The 26,224-nt window shown below is 33.4% G+C and overlaps 2 protein-coding genes across 2 annotated transcripts; one reads left to right on the top strand and one right to left on the bottom strand.

Moving 5' to 3' along the window:
* Nucleotides 1-1,171: 1,171 nt before the first annotated feature.
* On the bottom strand, nt 1,172-4,748 carry LOC107030226 (zinc finger MYM-type protein 1-like). Its single transcript, XM_015231590.1, has 4 exons — nt 3,377-4,748; nt 2,770-3,295; nt 2,425-2,668; nt 1,172-1,285 (listed from the first exon to the last, which is right to left on the bottom strand). The coding sequence occupies exons 1-4, from the start codon at nt 4,746-4,748 to the stop codon at nt 1,172-1,174; spliced, it is 2,256 nt and encodes a 751-aa protein (XP_015087076.1).
* Nucleotides 4,749-7,320: 2,572 nt separating this feature from the next.
* LOC107031599 (peptidyl-prolyl cis-trans isomerase FKBP62-like) lies at nt 7,321-11,564 on the top strand. Its single transcript, XM_015233024.2, has 12 exons — nt 7,321-7,639; nt 7,717-7,803; nt 8,953-9,213; nt 9,311-9,385; nt 9,466-9,546; nt 9,627-9,821; nt 9,899-9,997; nt 10,107-10,282; nt 10,364-10,486; nt 10,589-10,735; nt 10,815-10,942; nt 11,030-11,564. The coding sequence occupies exons 1-12, from the start codon at nt 7,459-7,461 to the stop codon at nt 11,142-11,144; spliced, it is 1,668 nt and encodes a 555-aa protein (XP_015088510.1). The 5' UTR covers nt 7,321-7,458; the 3' UTR covers nt 11,145-11,564.
* The last annotated feature ends 14,660 nt before the right edge of the window (nt 11,565-26,224 follow it).

Below are 26,224 nucleotides of genomic sequence, written 5' to 3'. Positions count from 1 at the left end.
GTTCTAGGCGTACTTTCTGCATTGTTTTAGTTTATTTAACTTGCTTCCATAACTTAAATACCCTAGTTTTACATCATTTGCTTTAGTTGTATGGTAGTATTGGTTCTCCCTCCGGAGATTTAGGATGGGTGCCAATCACGACGGATTGGATCGTGACAACTTAAGATCCTAACACTCCTAATATTCCATGAGATGATATTAATCATAGGAAATATTAGGTATGAATCTAAGCATATTATTTTGAGAAGAACTATTACTATCAACCATGAAATAGTCCTTACCAATTAAAAAGGTTCCTTCAGTGGCTAGTGAACCGAATAAAGTTTATGCTCGTTTGTAATGGTTTCTTAGAGTTAGTAATAACTCCCTGATTTTCTCCATTGACTTAGTTGGATTCTCTCTTAGGAGTTTGATCTGGAATATCATGGAAGTGGTCTTCCTCCATCTCCTCCCTGAGATTGATTCATAATGGATGTATTCGTCTTCCAATTTGGCGTATATTCTTGGGTAGTTGTTCTTCTTTGACTTTTGGACCTATTTTTTCCCTCGATCTACCGGGGCCAAGTTTTCTACATCTTTCAAAGTAACTTGTTTTGTAGTGTAAAGTGTCGCTTCAATCATGTTTTTATTTTTTTTCTCTTTGTTGTCGTGAACTATGAGGTATTTGTTGTTGTCCCTTCGTTGTGCATCCTTTTCTTCCCCTTCTTCCTTAGCTCCTTTCTTACTTCTATTCTTCTTTCATAGGGGCTAAAGGTCTCCACCACTTCCATTTGTATTCTAGCCTTACAACTGCAGCCTGGTTAGCGTTCTCCTGTATCTATTTTTCTGTGGCGGTGACTTTTCTCTTGCCTCTTTTGAGTTATGTTTTAAATGCTAGGCTTTTTCTGAGTTGTGAATGTGATGCCAAAAGAGTTGGAGGTTTCACTTTGTCTGTCTTCAACCTTGTTTCCCACTTTCTTTGCTATAAAAGTGAATTGATTCTCAGTTTCGATGGTCTTTTGATTACCCTGACCATTATTCTCCTGAATTTCGATTTTCCTTTTCCTTTAGTCATTGTCGTTATTCATCCTCTTCTGAGCTTTTACGTTTAACTTCACTTCTACTTATTTTGTTTGCTTTGGTTGTTGAGCGATTCTTTCCTTTCTGCATCCTGTTAGAATTCGTTGACGCCCTATTCAGGCCTTCTAGTTTCTTTTATTGCTTCATTTGTCTCGGTTGTGTTATTTTTGTTATCACTTTCTTCGAGTTCAGGATGTAAAATCTTGTCGGTGTTGTCACTATCACCCTGAGCTTTACAATTAAAGCAATAATGCGGCATATTTTTATACTCCACCCTTTGGTTAATAGAGTCTAGCTCTCTATCTTAATTCTTGACCACAATTTGGATTTTCGAGATCTAAGCCTTAGTGATGTCAATCTCCACTTTAATTTTTGTTGTAGGGTCTGATTTTTGAAAGGATTGCTTTATCTGCGATGATTGGAACTCCAAATTGGAGCCATAATTCTACGGAGTGCATCCTCTTAAAATATGTCATCTCAAATCTGGAAGGTGGATCCAGACCTCCGATAGGAGCTAAGGTAGTTCAACTTCGGGCCTGAAATCAGACTTCCATTTTAGCAGTTTCATCTACATTTTGCAGATGGTGAGGAAGTTCCTACCATATACATTTCTATGATCTTTCGCTAAATCAAAATCTAAAAAGATATGGTACAGATTGCAGGCTCCTATCTTGATGACAAATTCTTTTAGAAGAATAGACGTTTTAAACTAATCCCTAGTTTTCTCAATCGAGGGGTGAATTTTTGTGAACTTGCCTATGAGGGTGACCTTACAAGTTTCAGACAATATATCATTTTCTTCCTTGAAGAAGGAGATGACTGTTTTCTTTTTTTTCAAGTCATAGGGATGATGTGGAAGTCATATATTCCTCCTCGCACCATTTCCTCCTAGAGCTGCTAAAAAATGTAGAAATATTCCTATTTTGTTGCTCTGTTTGGAGTTGGGGTGATATTAAGATTATTCAGTGGAGGAAAATTCATTTGTTGTTGGTTTTGAGGGTTTAGATTGTTTCACTTTGTAACTTGGGTTATTCTATAAGTTTCCACGGGTAGCTACTATGACTAGAGCCAGTGGCGGATCCAGGATTTAAAGGTTGTGGGTGCTCACTTCCTTTAACATAAACTTGTTAGCAACAAATGGTAAATGTATACTAACTCAAACTCTTTAATAAAAAAAGTAAATGTATACTAACTCAAACTCTTTAATAAAAAAATAAAAAAAATAAAACAAAGATCAATATTATCATTATAAAAAAATAACCTCTACTTACAAGTCAAATGACCTACTACTAATTGGTCAAGTCATAATTGTGCTCGACGACTTTTCATATGTTGAAAACGATAAATAATTGCATCATTACTTACATTTGCAAATATCTTACGCTCTACATAGCAAACTAAACAACCATTCAAAAATTCATCACCAATACTATTACGGAGTTCATTTTTAATGTACTTCATGGATGAGAAAGCTCGTTCCACAGAAGCAGTAGCAACGGGAAGAATGAGAGTCAACTTGATAAGCAAATAAACAAGTGGCCAAGTTTGATGTAGATCTGACTTGATCAATACTTTAGCAAGATCACTAATTCCCTTCAAGTTGAAGAACCTATCGTCAGAACCACGAGCATAAACTTAAAGCTATCAAGCTGAAAACTGAGATCCCGAAGCTTGTTACTGTCAAACTCATTCATATAATATTCTTCCAACCTCATTATCTTGCCTTTATCAAAACTACCGAATGAATTAACTGGATTCAAACTAGCCATATCGAGAAGTAAGTCAGTACTCACAGCATCAAAACGATTATTAAGCTCTTGAAGATGCAAATCAATAACAACATAAAGTATTTCAACACGCAAATGATGAGAATCTGTAACATCAAGAACTTTACGCTTTGACTTTCCAGGAAAGTAGCTAGCATTCATCTCCGGAATGACTATATCATGTTTATCACAAAAAGAAGAGACATCATCCATTAATGATTCGAATTCATTATCCCTCATATTTTGTAATCTTTGCTTTGTAAGAGCTAGAAATCCCATAGCATTGACAATATCTTGATCCATCCTATGTAATGAGGAGCTCAAATCATTTGTCATCATAAGAACTTTCCACATTAAGTGCAGCATAAAGGCAAAATCAAATTTCTTAATCGTATCCACAAGAGTTTTAGCAAGAAGTCTATCAGTATAGTTTGGACACTCGCATCCAGTAAATTCAAGCACATGAATAACTGATGGAAATAGAACAATAAGATTATCTAATGTTCTATAATGAGAACCCCAACGAGTATCACCTGGTCATTGAAGTCCACGTTCTTGATTTAATCCTCGCCCGGTATGCACTTCTCCTGATATGAGCAACTCCTCTAACTGTTCTGCTTGGTGCTTCCGAAGTAAATCCCTGCGCTTAAAAGATGCTCCAACAATATTTAACACATTAGTAACTAAGCAAAAAAAATCATCTACATTCGAATCCTTCTTTGCAAGAGCCACTAGTGTTAACTGCAATTGGTGGGCACAACAATGAATGCAATATGCTGATGGAGTCTCATTCAAAATCAAAGTTTTAAGACCATTTAGATGTCCTTGCGTATTGCTAGCTCCATCATAACCTTGCCCACGTATTTGGGATGGACTTAATGAGTGATCTGAAAGAAAAGAGTAGATTGCTTCCTTTAATGAACAAGCAGATGTATCACTAACATGAACAATACCAACAAATCGTTCTATCACTTCTCCTTCTTTGTTAACATATCTCAAAACAAGTGCCATTTGCTCCTTGTGTGATATATCTTTTGATTCATCTACTAATATCCCAAAATAATCCCCATCTAAATTTTCAAGAATAGATTTGATTGTTTCCTTAGCACAAGAATCAACAATATCTTTTTGAATACTTGGAGAACACATCATTTCATTTTTTTGAGCTTTTTCTAGAATAATGATTCCAACATCTTTATTAATATCTCCATACCATTGCAAAAGTTCAAGAAAAATACCTCTATTTGAAGAAGATCGACTCTCATCATGTCCACGAAATGATAATCCTAATTTCAAGAGAAATCTTGTCACATCAACTGAAGCACTCAAGCAACGTCGAGACTCACTTTTTTCTTTCTTGGATTTTTTATCAAATGAAGTGCGTATTGATTGTGATTGATTCATCAAATCAAGCATCTTGTTGAAACACTTGTTGTGGATGCTATTTACATCTTCAACATGAGCTCTAAATCTTTCTGTAGCTTTGTTCCAAGCTCTAAAGCCGGTCTTCGTAAAAGTAGCATCAACCACATCTCCACGACTTTCATATTCATTTTTAAACAAGTAGCAACACAAACAGAATGCAGCATCTTTTGTTATGCTATACTCCAACCACTTACGATCCTTAAACCAATCAGGAAAGAACTGCAGCATTTCCTTCCCAAACTTAGTTTTAGGAAATTTATGATCCTTAGGTTGGCAAGGCTTTTTAAGAATATAATATCTCCTAATATCATCACGTATATTAGGATTATACTCTGCAATGGGCTTTCTAATTCCCGGATCAGCTTCAAGAGATTCTAAATCAACATCTGAAATAAATATTTTCTTTTGAATTTTCGGAGCTATGGTTGAAGCAGTAGATGGATTGGTAGAGCTAGAACTTGGATACCCAATTTTCGATCTTGTGACATACTTATCCATCTCAATTTATAAAGATAAATTCCTACAAAAAAAACAATATTATCACATAATTAATTCACATAATTCAATTATTTTTTATTAAAATCTATAATTTTCTATCGATAACCCAAACAACAATCAACAATTAATATATCTATTTGATTTTTCAACACCACAAGCAATAGTTAGCAATATATGAGTTAATGAGCACCAAATACGTATACATTCTAAAATTTAATTTTTGAATCAAGTAATTGGTAAGAAAAATATTTATTTCAAAAGTATTCAAAAAATATATTTTTAATCTAAAGTCTAAACCTATTTATCAAGTAACAAAAATATTATGTGGAATCTATTTTAAGAATTAAGACTCAAGAGTACCATCCATAAGCAATGTAAATCTTAAAACGTAATTTCCCAAACTCTTTTTTTTTTCATTAACTAACTTTAATCAATCATCAAATTTTATTACCTTACTTTTGTATTCTGATTTTGAAAAGAAAATAGGTTGAAGTTTGTTGTTGAGCAGTTACGCTGACGGTTTTCTCTTTGAAACAAGAAGAAGAAGAAGAATGAACCCATAAAAGTGGGCAGTGCAAAAGGTTTTAAAGCATAGGAAAAGTTAAAAATAAAAAAGAAAGAAAAATTATGCTACCTAAACTAATTAAGAACAGGAAAAGTCAAAACAAGTAAGAATAGGAAAAGTCAAAACAAGTACAAAATTGGGAGTTAAATAAGCCCTTAATTAGGAAAAGGAAAAATAAAAATAAAAAAAGTCGTAAAATTCGTTGGAATTAATTTTTTTTTAAAAAAGAAGAGTTAAATAAGCCCTCAATTAGAAAAAGGATTTTTTTTTAAAAAAAAAAACAGGTGTAAAATTCGCTGGAGAAAATTTAAAAAAAGAAATGCTACTGGCGAGATTCAAACCCTCGCTAGTGGCTTCGCGCGCCTCTTATTGCAGAGGTTTAAACCAGCTCACCCACAGATGCTTTTGTTCTATGGGTGCTCATTTAAATTATAATAATATATGTATCATATTTTCTATATATATACAAAAAAATTTCGGAAATCAATGGGTGCTCGAGCACCCGCGTCTGGCTTACTGGGTCCGCCCCTGACTAGAGCTCCAAGTTCGATCGTCAATAGTCATAATTAGTGAGAAGTTAAAGAGAATTTTCGCTTTGTGATTGTGTATATGCGATTTTATAAACTTTTGTTTATTTGATAAGATTGAATAAAAAAAATTGGGGAATTTTAATAGTTTAACAACTTATGGAGTTTTTATGTTTATGAGAATATGTACAATATTAAAAAGTTAAAATTGCATATATATCACATGGTTAAATGGTCTCTTAACATACCTTTGAACATGTGATTTTATATCATGATATAAAATCATAAGATGAAATCAACACTTGGACATGCAATTTCACGTTGATTTCATCTCATGAGATGAAAGTTCTAAATTCTCCAAAAATTGAGCCACAAGTTTATATTTTGTAAAAAGAAAAATTACATTTAATTTATACATATCTACTAACCTTTTGTTTCATATGTAAATAAAATTTATTTCATATCATTACTTTTTAAATCGTTTTTATCTCATATGACAATTAATTTGGCAGTATAAATTTATTTTTGCTTCAAATAAATTCTTAATTTACCATTTATATTCACCAAATTCATTATTTTAGATCAAATTTATAACTACTTCATTAAAATCAATTAATTAAAAATAAATCATGATTCTATTGAGTGGGACAAGACTAGCCACCATTGTTTTCAAAAACGCTTTTGGGATAAGTCTAAAAGCCGAACGTACCAAAAGCGCTTCGTGAAATAAATTAAAGACGTATATCCATAAGGAATAAGTTCTAAATTTTGAGGCATAAGCTTCGTGCGTAAAAACCTAATTTCTAAATGTAAAAACGTAAGTCCTGGGTGTAAAAACGTACACCCGACATTTTGAACTTTTCTTTGAACCCTTTTTGCTTTAAATCATATTTTTTGTTATTTGTGCAATGATATTTCTCAAATAGAAATTATAATACTTTTGTTCTTCATTATCGATTATTAAAACTTATCTCAAATAAAAATCATAATATAATTTCTATATATTATATGTATTTATAAAAAATTATTTGTAAAATCATTCAAAGATTTGTTTTTGCTTATTTTATTAGTAATAAAACTATAAATATACATGAGACCATGCTCCAAAGATCCATGAGACTTACGCCCCATACTATATAAAACGTCTCGCCTTTTAAAATACTGCTAACCACTATGAGATTAATTGAAAAAAATAATTTTCTAACTTACTAACTGCAACTTATGTTCAATTTAGTTGTTTTTATTAGATTAAGGTTTTATCAATAAATATTGAATGTGTATCATGTAATTTTATAATTTTTATTTATCGGATAAAGATTATATAAAAATGAGACAATTTTGCATTTCCTATTTTATGGTAATTAATTCTCATTTTCCCTTTATAAGTTGATAATGACCTCTAATTAACCGTGAAAAACCATGAACGCAGGTTAGTCGTCGACCCTACTAAATGTCGAATTTGGAACGACTGCCGTTCGATTAAGATCCACGGCAGGTAATTGTTTGGTCATAATTGGAGAATCCTCAAAACTCACTCTAAAACCTCATTGGAACGCTCTTTACCCGTTCTCTCACGCCACATCACTGCTTTGTTCGAGTGCACCATTTTACTACTCCAATGGATGACGATTTTGATATTCCCGGAGCAGAAGGAATGGATGATGACATGGATCTGCCGGACGAAAGTCCGATCATGAAAGTCGGCGATGAGAAGGTGATCGGAAAAGAAGGCTTGAAGAAGAAACTTGTTAAAGAAGGTGAAGGATGGGACACTCCTGAAGCTGGAGATGAAGTAGAAGGTAAAATTTCTCTCTATTCATTGTTGTTTCTCTTGCTAAACTCATCTCATTTTGTGATGATTTCATTTAATTCTCAGTTCATTATACTGGCACTCTGCTTGATGGGACCAAGTTCGATTCCAGTCGCGATAGGGGTACTCCTTTCAAGTTCACTCTCGGTCAAGGTTAGAAAACGTAACTCTACTTTTTAACATTCACTGCTTTCCCTCTCGTAGAGTTTTGTATAGTGTGTTAATAGTTTTAGTATATCAACAATAGTTAGCTATTCAGTTTAATATGTTTGCTATTGCTTGAGTGTGTCTCTTAGAATCAATCCTTTGATTTAATGAATATGAATCTGAAGGTTTTCCGTATTAAGAAATCTGGCGTCATGTTAGTGCTGGTCACATCCATGAGATGTAATGTATCAAGGTAGCCTGATTTGTCTGTTCTGAGTAACGAGAAGTGCTCATTTCTATGAATCTCAACGTTGAGATTTTGGTCTTAGTTCAGTATTTTTTTGTATAATTGGATATAGAAATTAGTTTTTTCTAGTGGCAACTGAATTATTATAGTACTAAATTTTGTTTTTGAAACTGGTAAGTTTAATATTATAGTGCTAAATTTATATATCTTTAAGTGTACATTATAGTATCGTGATTGTGTTGGCTCTTAAATTACTGATCTGTCAATTTGTTTATATTCTCATTCTTCTATGGTGGAAGTAGCTTGCACTACGGAAGTGCATAATTAGGCAGCCCTATACCAAGGTTTGAATTATATGATTGCAAAGCTGATCATGAGAATCTGAAGTAGTTTTGCACCTAGGGCTTTGGTCTAGTGGTAAGACGACTGCAATAATTGATGTGTGGCTTAGGAACACATCAGGGGTTAACACTTCCGTAGTAAAAAGTTTGGTGTTTTGACTGAGCTTCGCATTCTGCACTATGATCCTAGGGGATTTATTGGTTATAGAAAAACTGAGATAGGTTTACAGCATGTATTTTGATGTTTACCGTATGTATTCAATATTATATGTGAGTGATTGATAGTTGATATTCACACACATATGTATGTGTTTCTGTACATGTGTGTATTTGGAATAGGGTATTAACTGTTTGATTTATAAGCAGTTTATTCAGTGATTATAGATTTGGTTTCGTTTTACTAGTCACAGGAGATTATTGATGAATATAAGCTCTATCAAAACCAAGAACTGAAGCTTCTTCATTATTAGGAACTGTCATGTTCCATATATCTTTGTTTTGTATTAAATCTTGGATGAATGATATCTTGGTATGTGATTTGCTGATGCTTCTGTTCTTATCTAACAGGACAAGTGATTAAGGGATGGGATCAAGGTATTAAGACAATGAAAAAGGGTGAAAATGCCATTTTCACCATTCCTCCAGAGCTGGCTTATGGAGAGTCTGGTTCTCCTCCAACTATCCCTCCAAATTCCACTCTCCAGTTTGATGTTGAATTGCTATCATGGGTGAGTGTAAAGGACATCTGCAAGGATGGTGGTATTTTCAAAAAGATCCTCATCAAGGGAGAGAAATGGGAAAATCCCAAGGATCTTGACGAAGTTCTAGGTATCTGTCTTCTGTCTTCCTTTTAATTTCATCAGAGGTTTGTGTGTATTTATTTGGTCAAACAGTGATAAGCATTTGGTTTGATCTTATTGTTCAGTCAAGTATGAAGCTCAACTTGAAGATGGATCATTGGTTGGAAAATCAGATGGAGTGGAGTTCACTGTTCAGGAAGGTATCAATTGAGTCACTGCAGTATCTCGTTCACAAGGTTTATACATTCATTATCATGCACTAACATTATTATTGGGACAGGACACTTCTGCCCTGCTATTGCGAAAGCTGTGAAAACTATGAAGAAAGGTGAAAAAGTCCAGTTGACGGTGAAGCCACAGTGTAGGTGGACCTTCCAAGAAAGGGTTCTTGTATCTTCCTGTAAAGTGCTTTCACTAACATGTCTAATTTGTTTGCTGCAGATGGCTTTGGGGAGAAAGGAAAACCAGCCTCAGGTGATGGAGGAGCGGTCCCACCTAATGCTCCACTGCAAATTAGCTTGGAGTTGGTAACATGGAAGACTGTCTCAAGTGTAACTGACGATAAGAAAGTAATAAAGAAGATCTTAAAAGAAGGGGAAGGATTTGAGAAACCGAATGAAGGGGCTGTGGTTAAAAGTTAGTTACTCAGAATGTTGTAGATTTATGAATTAAAAGCATGATATCTGACAAATGTTTGAATCGACATCTTGTAGTGAAATTGATCGGCAAGCTACAAGATGGCACAGTCTTCATAAAAAAGGGCCACAATGGAGAAAATGAAGACGAGCTTTTCGAGTTTACGACAGATGAGGGTATGGTTTCTGAATTGCATCATTGTTGTTACAGCTAAGATATGATTTTGTGACTCTGGTTGTCTCTATTCTTTGTTTGATTTGTTCACTGTTGATCTGCCTTGAACAGAGCAAGTTATTGATGGGTTGGATAGAGCTGCTATGTCAATGAAGAAGAGTGAAGTGGCACTGCTAATAATTGCACCTGATTATGCCTTCGGTCTATCTGAATCAAAGCAAGACTTAAGTGTTGTTCCTCCCAACTCAACTGTATACTATGAGGTTGAGCTGGTTTCCTTTGTCAAGGTATGTGATACAGTTTTTCCTTCTAATTCGAACTCCTCCCTGTGCCAAAGTGTAGTCTCATGTCTTTAATTTGGCCTGCAGGAAAAGGAATCATGGGATATGAATACCCAGGAGAAAATTGAGGCCACTGGTAAAAAGAAAGAGGAAGGAAATGCTCTCTTCAAGGCTGGTAAGTATGCAAGAGCATCAAAGAGATATGAGAAGGTGTGTACTCTCCAAGATATGATGCTCCTTTGTTAGTGAGTAATTAATTGCTGGATTCTTTGATCCAGTTTTGCCTGACAGCAGGATTTGAAATAAATGCAGGCTGCTAAATTTATTGAATATGATACTGACTTTAGTGAAGAGGAAAAGAAACAAGCTAAAGCTTTGAAGATCAGCTGCAACTTAAATGATGCAGCTTGCAAGTTGAAACTGAAAGATTACAAGCAGGCGGAGAAGCTGTGTACCAAGGTTCCACTAGATCAGAACACACCTTCTGGCCTTATTTTAATTGATCTATTTATATCTTTACTGATTCTGTGCACTCTAGGTGTTGGAAACTGAGAGTACTAATGTTAAAGCTCTTTACCGGAGAGCTCAAGCATATATGAACATGGCAGATCTTGATCTGGCTGAATTTGACATTAAGAAAGCCCTTGAGATTGATCCTAACAACAGGTATTGTGTTATTTCTTCTATACTGGCTGTCCAAATATGGTGCATCTCTTTCGTGTTATTATAAGTTGTATTTCTTTATGAATGAAGGGATGTGAAGCTTGAATATAAAGCTCTGAAGGAGAAGGTTAAGGAATTCAATAAGAAGGATGCAAAATTCTATGGGAACATGTTTGCTAAGTTGAATAAGTTGGATACCAACTAGATGTAAGTTTCAGAATCATGATTTCTAGAGTCTATGGAGCTCCATCTTGTTTGGTGACCAGTTAAAGACACTTTATCTTTGTGAAATCTCCGCTTTCAAGCAACCACAACGGATGAGCTTAGACAGCAAGGCATAGTTGTCTTAAGCAGACAAGTCTTACTTTCATGGGCCTTGTTAGTTGTTTAGGAATGTTAGTCTTAGCTATTAGAACAACTTGATCTGTGTCAGTCATAGCCATCAAAAAACGCTTGATCTCTTTTGTTGAATCCTATTTGCATGAGGTTAACTTTGACACCTGCAGCTGAATTATCGAAGCTCTTCTACATGTTTAGGCTTAATGTTGTTGCTATCTTAATGGACCTTATGAAACTGTTTTGTGCTAGGCTGTGGATGAAGCGGAAGAAAATGTTTTTTCTGTTTTCTCGTGGTATCAAATTTGTGGGTCCAAGGAAAAAAATAATGTGATGTTCTGCATTCGATTCTCTCTATTTTGAGCAAAGCAAATGTATGACAGAAAAAAGAGAAACAAACTGGAGTGGGCTTTAAACTTATCTAGGTGCGATTTTTTATAGAAAAATTACATAAATAAAGCAAACTTAGGTGTGAGTTTAAGTTTCATTTGCTTCCATCTCTCACCTTTTACGTAGCACAACACTTCTCTACACTTTTCAAACTCCTGCATCCTAGTTACATACATAGTCTCATGAATTAATTCCTTAAATTGTCGATCATTTTTCAATTAGGTAGAGATTTTGTATAATTATATGTTGATAAGCTAATTCATAATTTACTATTAGTCTATTACTCCATCCGTTTATTTACTTGTCACTTTTGACATATCAAGAAAAAACAATAATATTTTTTCATATTTACCCTCAACATGAAATACTCTTTCTTCAAATCATTTTTCAAAACTAACACTAAACATCATTAAATAGGGATAGTATGGTAAAATATTTATATCAATAATCATTTTCTTAATGGATGTGTCGAATCAAAATGTGACAAGTAAAAGTGAATGGTTTGAAGCGACAAATCTTCTTGGATTTCTAAACAAGTTTTGGTTTTGTCACTTGTGAATCAGTGACTGATTCTAGCATTCCTAATTCAATTACAGTGTTTGAATTGACTTTAAAGTTGGTTAATTTATCTTTTTGGAGTGTTTGACAATGTTAAAAATAGTTTATAAAGTAGGTGCTCTCCTACTTTCATTTTTTACTTAAAAGTTACTTAAGTTTGATTTTTTTAAAAACTCAAAAACCGAAAGCACTTCTTTTATTGTTGTTCCTCCAAGATACAAGGTTTACATACCCGGCTCAACATTCTTGAAAAACAATCGAATCGAGGGTTCGAAAGCCTTTAAGTGGAACGTTTGCTATGCTATAAGGACTTCGCCTACCCGGATTGACTTCGCTATCGCTCCCGTGTAGGGTTTGGTCTATCCCGAAAAAGAGGTCCTTCTTCCTACATAGGCAATCAAGCATCAATCGAGAGTCGACCGTCTGATTACACCTAGTGACAAATTAAATCACCAGAGAAAGCAACCTTAGTTTTTGAAGACTACCTACTCCGCTTATCATATTTCATCATACTACTAGTTGTTATTATTCCCCTATTTGTAGAGTTAAGCCAAACAGGCTCAGACTATTTTGAAGTTTTTTTTCTTAATTTTATCTAAATTTTATTCTTTATTAAAAGTAGCTAAGCTTTTGAATAATTTTGAAATGATGAATAGCACTTAATAATCAGTCCAAGAAGTAGTTATTTGTGAAATGAGTTCATTTTGATATTAGCGATTTATAATTTATTTGATAAGTTTTTGAAAAGTTAAAGTATCTTTTTATTTATTTAATTAAAAAAATATTAAAAAATTAAAGTGTTTGATCAAACTTTTAATAAAAAATATGTATTTTAAGCTTTATCAAAAGTTATTTTTTGAAAATTGAAATTAGTACTAGCTTTTTTCTATACACATTTTAAAAGCTTGATTAAGCATAACTTGTTAATATGATATTAATTTTTTAAAAAAAATTGATTAATCAAACACAATTATTACTCTTCAAGATTACTCTTCTTTTTTTTTTTGGTCAATTCTCAACCATGAACTTTTTATTCATGAATAAATTTGTAGAAAAATACACTCAGGTGAGTCCAAAAAGATCCAGATAAAGAAAAAAATTAATCCACCTAGATTGGACTCTTCTTTTTCACCTTTCTTTTATTCTTCTATAGTAGTGTTGGGTGGATACCGTGGGATCTATTTGAGTTTGACAGAGGTGCCTAGTCATGAAACTTAGTTGAGTGAACTTTTTGTAAGTAGCCATCTTCGCCTTACCTTTATGTTATGTTGCTCCTATTCGTCCTTTAGCCACCCCATTTTTGCAATTGATGAAGTGATGGAGATATTCACGATGGTCAGAAACTTCCTCCTTTATACCTCCTCCTCAAGATCCATTCTCCCAGTTCATATTCGACTTTAGCCCTCGACTTTTGCTGGTGGCTCCTTTTTGTAAGTTGACATGGCATAGGCTAGATAACTTAAATTTCTCACGTTTATGAAGCCTTGTAGATGTCTAACATAGTTGATGTAATTACAGTGATAGACTCAGAATTTTCGTTCAGGAGGTTCGAAAAATAAAAATATATACGTGTAAATAAGTCTTTCAAAGTAGGCCCTTTGATTTTTTTTTTTTGGATTTAAAATCACATTTTTGGCACGTTTTAAAAATAAAAAATGCTTGAAAAACGGAACTGATTTTTTAAAACTAAAACTATAAAGTAAAATAAATAAATGTTGTTGCAGGGATTCATTCCTGGGGTGTGCAACTTAATATTCAGGGGTCTTACCATTGAGTATTGAGGGGGTTCAAAATATATCATCTACAAAAATACATAAAATTTACCTTATATATATATCGTGTATTTTTTACCGAGAACTTGGGTCCGCCTGAATGTAAATATCATAAGTGTGAGACATAAACTTGCTAAGGTAATCTTTTTGCATCATTGTATGTTAGATAATTGTGCCTTGTCAAAGTTAAAGCAGTTTTTTCATTCTTCTGGTAGTTATAAAAAATTGTTAGCATTTAAGGTAAATTGTTGATCCAATACTACATGTGCTAGATTATCTACAAGTTGATTTTCCTCTCTAAATGCATCTTTATATACATGCTTTGTGAATACATTAAAAGTAATGTGATCATAACTATAATGTAATTGTGGTGTTGTTGAAAGGCTACTCCCACACACATTTAAGAATGAAGTATGAATGAAATTCTATGATTGTGAGAATGATGTTGTGTTGATTGAAAGACTATTCTCAATTGTACACTTATGAATGATAATGACATGTTGTGAATTGTTTCAAACAATATGGGGATTCTTAGTTGAAAGGCTATTCTCACCTCTGAATCTATGAGCTATCTAATGAATGAATGTTGGAATTGAGATGAATACTTATACGTGAGTTGAGGCGGAGTATCTAGTAACAAACTCTTATTCCCATAAGAATGAACTTGTTGGAATGTATCCTGTTGACATTCCTTTTGAGAGGGCGCAACGTCGCGGTGACTCCATTAAAAAATAGTCACAAATTTTTTTAAAAAAAACTTTTTTTTAAAAAAAGAGTGTAAAGAGGATAAAATGAGTTTAAAGGGAGTCACCTCCTAATTTTTAGGAAAACTAGGTAACTGATTAATTAATTAATTTAAAATAAAGTCTACGAAATCAATTGATCTAGGTAAGGGGTTCAAGTTATTTCGATGGATTGGGGTTAGACATCCTTTGAAATCCACAAATGTGGGTCCCGTGTGAATTTAGTTTTTCAAATTGGAGAGGAGAATAAAATAATGTACCATTATAATAAACATGTAATATACACAAGTAATATGATAAAACAATAATATAGAAATCTGCCTAAATTTGCCTATCGTCAATAATATACAATAATGAATACGAGTAATACTCGAACCTAATTCGAATAGTTTCAACGGGGAGTACCTCGGGGTACCTGTAAAGACACTTAGTAAAAGTGTTAGCAATAAATAAATATGAGTAAAACTAAATGATTCAAATAATAACTTCCAAATAAAAACTCGTCTTATTAACACGGAAAACCTTGAAAATCGACGGTAATTTCTTCATTGGCCAATTCAACAAACAAAATATATGAACTGAAACTAATTTTCCGTCTTTAAACATTGGGGAGGCCTCCAAAACCTACAAAAAGATTTTCTCATTGGCCATTTTAACTTATAACATGTACACAAAATAATAACAATGACATAAACAAGAGGGATAACAATTAAGTTACTAAATTCAGGCTAGCAACACTACACACAATCGAAACTACAACACCAACATTTATTAATTAAATATATAAAAATATTGTATATGTAACTTCACAATAAATAAAATAAAAGAACTATAAAGCTAGTCACTTGAATTGATATGATCCACAAACAAAACAAAATTATAAAGAGTGGAAAAAACAGTAACCAACTAGATATAAATAATGAGAACTTTACTGGAACATTCAAAATAAATACTAAAATGTCAACCCACGAACAATAAAAGTAATAAACAATAAAGAAAGATCATAATAATAATAATCATAATAATAATAATAATAATAATAATTAACAACAAAAACGGAACAATGCATATATAATATAATAGAACAAATACAAAAAAGAGAATCAATGCATAATAATAACAATAATAAATTAGAAACAAGAGGAGTAATACACAATTAATACACAGGAAAAGGGCCTAAAATACCCTTGAAATATTGAAAATGGTACACAATTACCCTTCATCCACCTATTGGCTCCAAATTGCCCTTTTCACCCACCTCCAAAATACCCTTGACATCCACCTTTGGATTCAAAATTGACCACTTATTTAACAGTTTCATATTTAAACTGTTTAATTTTTTTTAAATAGTTTGCGGTCGATGATTAGATATAATTTAATCTATTAATATCATTTATAAACCAACTCACTACCGACCCATTACTAATTAAACCCCATCCAATTAATAAACACATTATAATATCAAAATCGCCCTAAACACTACTAAAACACGACGAAATTACAGATTCCTAAAAATGATATCCAAAATTATTTAGCCCAAATTAAAGCCCCAATTAAATTTAGGTTGAGCCGATTATTTAGGACACTTTCAATAGGATTCTCTTTCAAGCTTGAATTCGAATTTTATGATTAAAGGTAAAGAAGTAGTACATCCCGAATTAATTTATGCACTTTTAGATATAGTTTTATAAGAATTTGTTTATTTGTTTTAAATACTTTAATATATTCTTTTTTAAAAAAGTTATCCATTAAGTAACATCACATAATTGAGAGGAATGAATAACTAAGATGAACAAGTCATACTTTTAAGTTTATCGATAATTTTATTTTAGACACTTTAATTATAATATGTTTTGATTGAGGACTTGAATGTATGATAATGTACTTCTGTAGATATTTTTGCCTCAAATTTTAGAAACACGCAATAGTTTTCTGTTGTTGCATTAGTAATGGGGTGGGTTTATTAATTGAGTGTGATTTAATTAGTAATGGGTGGTAGATTGATTCATAAATTATATTAATAAATTAAATTATAACAATAGTTGAGCACAATGTATTAGAAAAATTATTTAAATAGTTTAAATATATAATCTTTAAATAAGTGGTTAATTTTGAACCCAAAGGTGGATGAGAAGGGTATTTTGAAGCCAATAGGCGGATGAAAAGGATATTTTGGAGCCAATAGGTGGATGGAGGATAATTTTATACCACTTTTTATACTTCAAGGATATTTTAGACCTTTTTTCGTTGATACACACATCATGAAAACAACAATAATAAGAATGATAAAGTAACAATAATATATAATAACAAAAAAAAAGGGTTCACAGCCAGAAATAAACATTGATGTTTCTCGAAGGAAGTGGATAATGATTGATGGGAATTCCAAACTTTCCTGACAGATCTCGCGATGGGGGTGGTTGTTGTGGGTTCGGTTGCCGGAAAAATGGGGAATCGAGATGGGATTTTGCTCGATGACTTGCAAAACAAGAAAAAAAATCGAAAGGGATAAAAGTGGGAGGCGTTTAGTTCGGTTTCAGCTCCTTGCCGGAACTAATGGTTGCATCAACGAGCAAAACAGAGGGGTTTTAGAGGTGGTTGTTGTTTACTGGCAGTTTTGAGGTTTTTAGGTGATGGTTTGGCCTGAAAAAATGGGTCATTTGGTGTTGTTTTTTTATGTTGTTGGAGAGAGCTACTAGAAGGAGCAGCGCATAGGAGAAGTGTGGGTCCGATGACTGTCGAAAAAAAATGAATGGGATTTTGGTGGTGAACTAGCCGGAATCCGGAGAAGCTCTGATAAATTTGTAATCGGAAAAAAAATGAGCAATAAAAGAATAAAAAATCTCTAACTTACACCCCTAAAAATTTCATCCACTATCATTTTAACTTAATGGACTAACTATTCTATATATAGGAAATTTAAAATTGTCAATAACACTTTGTTAAAATCGTTGGCCAAAACCACTAGATAATAAAATATCTGTGTATGGATTTTTTGACTGCAAAAATATCAAAATAAATATTAACAAATGTAACATAGACAATGAATATGAAAAACAAAATGAACGTAATCAATAACATGTAAAAGTGCAATTTAACAGACATAATGATTTTATAAAAAATGAACAAATATTTGAATGTCCGACTGTCACAAAATAATATAAGAAGTACTAACTGTAAAAATCTTAATACTTTGAGAAAAAAGGATAATTATCAACAAATTGAATTAAAATAACAAAACATGTATTTTGAACTATTTAAAAATAAAATATTCAAAAAGTATTAATTTTAGAACTATTAGACCAAAAATTTGGTGTCAACAACTTGCCCCTTTATTTGATTAGGATCGACAAAAGAGATACTGGTCAAACAAAGTTAACGAACCCAAATTTGATTTGATAAACGTTGAACAAAACAGAATGAGACTTTAGAAGAGCTTTTCAGCAAGACTCAACTTTCGCCAATGAGATTGAAAATAATAAGCAAAAGGCAACATTGATCGTAAAAATGAAAAAATATTCACATACCTTTGATGTTACTTTGAAAATTGCACAATTAAGATAGTGTATCTCTTTGAAAGGAGGATGATGTGAACAACAAACGAGGTGATAACCCAATGTGTCTCTTTGAAAGGCGAACGATTTCATCTAAACATAATATGTTACGTTGAATGAGGTGACGACCCCAACGTATCTCTTTGAAAGGCGGGCGACCAATTTGAATGTAATATGTCACTTTGAACGAGGTGACAACCCAATGTGTCTCTTTGAAAGGTGGACGACCCAACTTGAACTTGACATGTCACTTGAACAGAGGCGACAAACCAACGCGTCTCTTTGAAAGGCGGACAATCCAACTTGAATATAATATGTCACTTTGAAACAAGTGACAACTCAATGTGTCTCTTTGAAAGGTGGACGATCCCACTTGAATATAACATGTCACTTTGAACAAGGTGACAACCCAACGTGTCACTTTGAAAGGTGGACACTAATTTGAACATAACGTGTCACTTTGAACGAGGCGACAACCCAACATGTCTCTTTGAAAGGCGGACAACCCAACTTGAATATAACATGTCACTTTGAAAGAGATGAAAATCCAATATGTCTCTTGGAAAAGCGGGCAATCCAACTTTGATATAACATGTCACTTTGAACAAGGTGACAACCCAACGTGTCTCTTTGAAAGGCGGACGATCCAACTTGAATATAACATGTCGCTTTGAACGAGGTGATAACCCAACTTTTCTCTTTGAAAGACGGAAGACCCAACTTAAACATAACATGTCACATTGAACGAGGTGACAACCTAACGTGTCTCTTCGAAAGGCGGACAATCCAACTTGAACTTAACGTGCCATTTGAAGGGAGGTGACAATCCAATCTTGAACTTAATATGGATGGTGTATCACAAAATCTGCAATAACAATATTAGTAGCAAATATAACATAAAAGCAACATAATATATGCAACCATGGCCTCAAATGGATAAGGTAATTAACCGATGGGGCAATTTGAACTTAATAAAACTATGAATTAAAAAAATGGCAATTTGAAATTGGATAACAAAATAAAAAGTTTCATATTGAACGGCATGGCAAACCAATTTGAAAATGAATCATTTTATTTCAGATAAAAAATAAATTAATTTTTTTAAAAGATATCATTTTGAAAGATATGACGACCTAAATTTAAAAAGATATCATTGTAAAGGATATGACGATCCAAAAATAAAAAGATGTCATTTTGAAGAGTATGACGACTCAAAAATGCAATTTGAACTTTGAAATGGTCCACAAAGTTAATTGGACATATATCAACAATGAAACGGTTTACAAAGTTGGTATCGACAAGTATGATGACATAAATTTAAAATGGTGTCAGTCTGAAGGGTATGACGACCCAAATTTAAAAGATGTCCTTTTGAATGGTATGACTACTGAAAAATAAAAAGATGTCATTTTGAAGGGTATGACTACCGAAAAATGCAATTTAACTTTGTAACAATCCACAAAGTTATTGACACAAATATGATGACAAAAATTAAAATGATGTCAGTTTGAGGGGTATGACGACCAAATTTAAAAGGTGTTATTTTAAAGGGTATGACTACTGAAAAAAAGTCATTTTGAAGGGTATGTGTTACACCCCAAAAATCGTATGACCTAAGCTAGAGCCATACATGAGGTCTAATAACTTTAAAAGGTTTAAAATGATACCTAATCTAATGCAATTAACTTAGTTTGGTAATTTTAGAAGTGAAGCGTCAAGAAACGACCATGACGCCGGAAACTAGTCTAGTTGAACTAGTGTGTGGTAGGGTCTTGTGGTTGAGTTTCGGAGGGTAGTATGAAGGCAAAATTGAGTATCTAGGGTTCCTATACATATACGGGCATGTTTAGGGTCAAAACGTCCAAGTATGACTCCCCAAGGACCACCCTAAGGGTCATTGAAGAGGACCCAAACGTTTGCCAAAAAGCTGTCAAAACAACAGCCATTAACGGACCATCAATGCATTGATGGGGCATCAATGGCTTCCGTCAGTCTACACTTAGAATTATGGAGCTTAGATCAATTTTTCACCCTCATTCACCATTGATGGACTGCCAGGACGGGACCGTCAATCCATTGATGGTCCGTCAATGGTCACCTGCAATCTACTAGGAATTTTGGCTAAGTGAGGGGGGAATTGGTAAATTCACCCATGTTCCAATTAAGTCATGGAAGTTTATTTTTTGTGATTTTAGATATTTTAAGTATGCTAATATAATTAATTAGCCATTTAGACTTCATGCTTCAAAACAAAATCCTTTCCTCCCAAAAGTTCTCTCGAGATCACCATTGAAGAAGAAGAGAAGAATGAGGCAGCATCTAGGTCGATTTTCACCAAGGTATCAAGCTTAGTTTAAGGAATTTATCAAAGCTATTTGAATCTCCTTCATCCATGGAATATTAAATTCATGGATCCCCCACAGTTTTCCTCAATTGTGAATCCAAAATACCCCAATCTAGCTAGGGTTGTGATCACATTGTGGACAAGGATTGATTGTGATTCCAAAGTAATGGATAACATTCAATTATGTTTGAATTATGTTTATATAATGATTATATGGTTTTTCATGTGAATTCCTTGATGAACCCTAATTTAGATTGATGAATGTGATCATTGTGGGTTTAAGTCATTAGAGGCAAGGTTGAAGGTTGTAAATTGATCTTCTTAATTCAATTGTCTTGAATACTAATTGATCATAGGTAGGATCATCTAAATATGAATTGAACTAGGTCTAATTGAATAAGAAGGATCTTGACTTGTAAAGTTAGAATCGAACCTATATGATCAGGTATGACCAAAATTACCCTCTAATGATCAAGGTGATTAAATAGCTTGTAATTTAGACATGGATCTTGATAGATAGAAGCTTGTATTGAAAGTAGGGCTTGTATTCTCTTTCTCTTATACACTTAGACATAAACAAGCTAAGAGAAGTAAGTTCTCTCACATAGAAGGGTTCTAGGTTGACCTAATAACCTAAAATAAATCAAAGCATGTTAGACTAGAATAACTTGAGGTTGAGACTTGTGTTTCCTTCATGTAAAGCTTGTCTTACTAAAATAAGACCAAGGTTGGTAGTTTGGGACAGTAGACCTATACTCCCCTAATAGTAGCTTGACTTGCATGTAAAGTGCACTTCATGGAATAGCTTGACTTAGATTACTCATGGAAGCTTAAGATGGTAAATCTCATGGGGGATTCAGATAGTGAATCTCATGGAAGCTTGGGGATAGTGATTCCCATGGTAGATTGGGATTGAGGAATGAAACTCTCCTAAGGATAACTTGAAGTAGTATGACTAGAATGCCTTCATGATAGCTTGACTTGGTTAGGCCAAAACCATTTTAATGGTAGCTTAGGATTGAGACATGTGACTCTACTAAGGGTAGATTAGGGTTAAGAATTTACACTCTACCATGGAAAGCTAGGATTTACACTCTACTATGGATAACTTGCATCTTTATAAGTGGGTGCATGGTGGCTAGGTTGGCATACTTGTAACCTTTCTATGATAGCTTGGATTGCGTGATATGATGTTCTCCATGGTAGTTAGGTCTACCATAATAGTATGATGTTCTATGATAAGATAGTATGAAAATAGTTAGTATTGAGTAAGCTAGCTTAATGAATACGTAGTATGAATGGTAGAATGGAATGTCATTAATACATGACACAAGTATGACTTGAAGCTACTATGAAATATCCTCTTATGAAGTATGTCTAGCTTGGGTAATGGCTATAGTTTCCTTCCATGTTAACATTGACTTAAAATGATAGTTCCTTGTCAAATATGAAAATAGGTCAATAGTGACATTTAGAATGGTAACACATGAATAGGGTGACTTCAAGATATGCTTAGTGTGTGAGGTAGAATGGGATGTCCCACATGCATTGCACAAGTGTGCCTTGAGGTGTTCTGGGGATATAGTGCTCTTATGTCATGAAAACCTAGGTCTTGAGTATGAAGGTGGGATATGACCAAGTATGACCAAAGAGAGGTACTTAACTTAGGTAGTAGAATGAGATGCTACATTGGCCTTGCACATGTATACTTGGAGGTGGCTTGGGAATTAATTCACTTGAGTATGAAGGACTAATGGTTGAAATATGGATTTATGCTTATGATATGATGCTTATTTCCTATGTTGACTAACCATTTCACTCTTATGATGTCATGTTAGCTTCCTTACTTAGTACCTTTGTACTAACGCATATTTCCTAAATTCTATTCAAATGTAAGGTTGGAGCTTTTAGTTGCATCGGAGGCTAGAGTTTCAAGGACCCTAGAGAAGTGAAGAAGTGGTGAGTCCTCATAGCTTCGACGACAAAGCATTATGTTCCTTTTATGTCATTTACTTTTATGTCTAGACTTTATGTGGGCTGCATCCCAAGACTTTTATTCATGTTATTCATAGATAGTTTGAGACAAAGATGTTAGAAAGACTTATGCTTTTATGAAATACTTTTCGAGCCATGTTTTAAAGAAAATTTTTAAATTCTGCCATATTTTCCATGCTTTTATGTAATGAATGCTAAGGGCTTGTATAAGATCTCTGATATCGAATACACCATGTTGCTCCTAGGGGGTACTCACCGGTCGTAACAACATGACTACCCAAAAATGTAATTTGAACTTTGAAACGATCCACAAAGTTACTTTGAGCAAATATCAACAATGAAACTGTCCCCAAAGTTGGTATGAAAAAATTGGAAAGTGGGTCTCAACCCATTTTTATTTTATGAACAATGAAACATATTTTAACTTGGTTAGCACTAACAATAGTACTGTACAAAAGTTTCTCACAGTTCTTTATCATTTCACTGAGATTGATTTTGAGGTAATTCATATTGATTCAACTGGTACCTCAAATGTACTTAACGACAAGATTTGTCCATCTTGCTTCAAACAAAGGTTTCGAAGTAGACCCAGCATCATATTTCAAGTGCCCTCACCACAAAAAAAGTCCCAATTTGCACACATTTAAAGTATTTTGATTTGAGAACATTTGGAAAAGCACACTCACACTCAGAAAAAATGTCCAACATATGTAATTCTGATACCATAGGCTTGAGCTTCATGTAAATCTCCACTAATGTGAGAACATTTTTGAAGGAATAGCTTATAATGTAGGCTTTGGGACGAGTAAAATAGTCATTTGAGATAAAAATGACTATTTCTTTCTTGAGCATAGCACTAAATAGATGCTTTCAACATTTGTTACGCTTTTAGCTTTGATTCTATTTGTTGTCCCTTCCTTTTGCATTTTCGACTCCTTTTGAAGGTTTGCTTGTCTGAGCTTTTCTCCTTTTGAATTTTCTCCTTTTTGTTTAGAGCATTCTTTTTTCTTTTTTCTTTTTGAAATTTTGCTTGCTTGAACTTGTGGGAAATTTTGAACTTTTTCTTCTTTCTTTGATGTTATTTTTGTATTTTTTGACTTTAAAGGACTTTGATAACTTTTGTCTTTGACAAATTTTGAACATTAGATATTCTTTATAACTTGCACGTCTTTAGTGCGCTCAAGAAAATTAGGCTAAGAGAGGAATAATGCGTATAAACACTTAAAAAGGGTATAGGCTAAATATGTGGTTGCCCAAAGAAAAAGGCTAAAGGCTCAAAGTGAGAACATTAAAGACTAATGTCATTGGTAGGCTTTGAAAGAATCAAACGGGTCAAAGAACGTCTACAATCATTTTCAAATCAAATATTACTCAGAATTTTGCTTCAACAACATTTAGGCCAAGTTCTGGATCAACAATGCTAAACAATTGATTTTAATTCAAAACTCACCATACAATGCACATGAAACAATGAATTGGTTTTGTTCTAACATTGAATACATGCAAGAGATATTTTCCCATGTAACAAAAATATGAATGAGAGGTACAAAAAGAATCAATGGATTAAAAAAAGGCCAATCCTCTTCTTTTCAAGAATTATTTTTCATATGCACATTCAAACTATGTTGACACCAACCAAGTCAAAAAATGATTTCAAAAATATAAACATTAAAATAATAATTAACAAATAAAGGATCTTTTGAATAGAAAATATTGAACCCTATAAGGGTTGCCTACGTATCTCAATGATGAGAATCATGTTTGCGTAGTTCGTTCAGATATGACATAAAATCTATATTTTTAACAAGAAATGAATTTTTAAAAGGAAAATAATGAAAATGAAAAATCAATGAGCCACATTGAAAGGCGGACAACCTAAATTTACAAAAAGTATTTTTTATTATTTTAAAAAAAACATAACAAGAATGAAGAAATCAACGAGTCACGTTGAAGGGTGGACCACCCAAATTTAACAAAAAGTCCCTCTTTATTAATTAAAAAAAATAACAAAAGGTAAAAAATGAATGAGTCACGCTGAAGAGCGGACCACCCAAACATTAAAAATGTCGAACAAAATAATCTCTTTTTAATGGAAAGTGAGATAAATAAAATCAGAGATATACAATGAATATACATTATATACAAAATTTCATACAAAAGATATAAACCAACTCGGAGTGATGACTCATAAATCTTGAGTCTGAGTACAACCTTGGTGAAATTTTTGAGGGCATTCCTTAAAAATTTTATCTTATTTCAGCTTCAACAACCTTCGGTGTTTAATCTTGTAACAACTATCTCATTTGTAAAAAATTTTACGACCTCCTCAAAAAAGAAATTCCCAGTTTCTATAAAAAATTGAAAGCTTACGGGAAACATGACCGAGACTTTATGGCACCTACGTATCCCTTTGAAGCAGAGATCAGGTCAAACATTGTTCCAAAAGATTATGACTTGAATGAAGATATATTAGGATCATGAATATTCTAAAACTAGGTTAGCAAGAGTGACTTTGAAATAATGGATTATCATACAACATATTCACGTATAATAAGTATATCACATAACTACAAACAATGAATGCATGTCTAATACAAATGTGCCTTGAGTGTTGTGTCATGCTTAATACGAGGTTTTGACTTCGCTCTACACTAGTTTACTAAAAGTGGACTTTCAAAAATGACTTGATTACCCGAGTTGGACAAACCATGGGGTGATGTATAATAAATGACGCTGGATAACCACAAGTCAACTATTCGTTTATCACTTCCAAAGAATTCAAAGGTATTTTTCTGAAGGACAGTCGTGGTGTCACGCCCCGAGCCAACACCCTGAACGTGGCCGGAACTCAATGACCTTTGCTGGCCTTGAGCAAACCCTTAGCCTGACTTACTTAACACAACGGAAGAGTTAACTCAATAACAAGAAGACAATCTCATAATATAACTTAGCCAAAATGGGACTTAAGTCTCATAGAATAATATCTCCAATTCAAAGATAAGAGAATCAATACTAACTATATGACTGTCTATGAAGCCTCTATAATACTAAGATGGATGTTGGGATATACCCCACATTATCCTATAAAAGAAAGACTGAAAAGCAAGCAAATGTGTCCTCCAGAATTCAAGGAGGCTCACCACTGACTTTGAGTGCTCAGCTGGATCAACGAGGTGCTGGATGATGCTGATCCTGGTTACCTGCGTCTACATCATGATATGATGCATGCCAAATGGCATTAGTACATTGAATGTACGAGTATGCGAGTTAGAATGCTAACAAGAACTTAAGCTTGAAAAAGAGTAAGAAAGAACACTTACATTGACTCTGCTCAATTCATTAATAACATGACTTAATATAAAACAACAAAATACATGTAATATATAGAAGTTTGTAAAACAATGAAAACACTTAGTTCGTTAAAGAAAATGCAATAACAAACTCAACTTTACTTATATATGAAGTAATATCGTTTCTGCGGGAGATTCTCTAACCGACAACTACCACTATGAGCCTAAGTGGTGATACAACGTCTTGCCCACGCTGCCAGAGCTGTCCTATACTTTGCCGTTGCATAGCATTACTTTACTTAG

Source organism: Solanum pennellii, chromosome 9 (genome assembly GCF_001406875.1).
Source record: "Solanum pennellii chromosome 9, SPENNV200".
NCBI classification, from domain to species: Eukaryota; Viridiplantae; Streptophyta; class Magnoliopsida; order Solanales; family Solanaceae; genus Solanum; species Solanum pennellii.
The sequence above is the reverse complement of the archived record's forward strand: the minus strand, read 5'-3'. Positions and strand labels throughout refer to the sequence as shown.

Excerpts from the sequence above, each read along its gene's own strand:
- LOC107030226 (XM_015231590.1), bottom strand. The coding sequence starts at position 4,748 with ATGGATAAGTATGTCACAAGATCGAAAATTGGGTATCCAAGTTCTAGC. Across the intron at positions 3,296-3,376 it reads GCGAGGATTAAATCAAGAAC|TTATTCATGTGCTTGAATTT; the intron begins GTGGACTTCAAT and ends TATTTCCATCAG. Across the intron at positions 2,669-2,769 it reads GATAAAGGCAAGATAATGAG|GTTCTTCAACTTGAAGGGAA; the intron begins GTTGGAAGAATA and ends TTCTGACGATAG.
- LOC107031599 (XM_015233024.2), top strand. The coding sequence starts at position 7,459 with ATGGATGACGATTTTGATATTCCCGGAGCAGAAGGAATGGATGATGAC. Across the intron at positions 9,547-9,626 it reads GTTGACGGTGAAGCCACAGT|ATGGCTTTGGGGAGAAAGGA; the intron begins GTAGGTGGACCT and ends TGTTTGCTGCAG. Across the intron at positions 9,822-9,898 it reads TGAAGGGGCTGTGGTTAAAA|TGAAATTGATCGGCAAGCTA; the intron begins GTTAGTTACTCA and ends GACATCTTGTAG.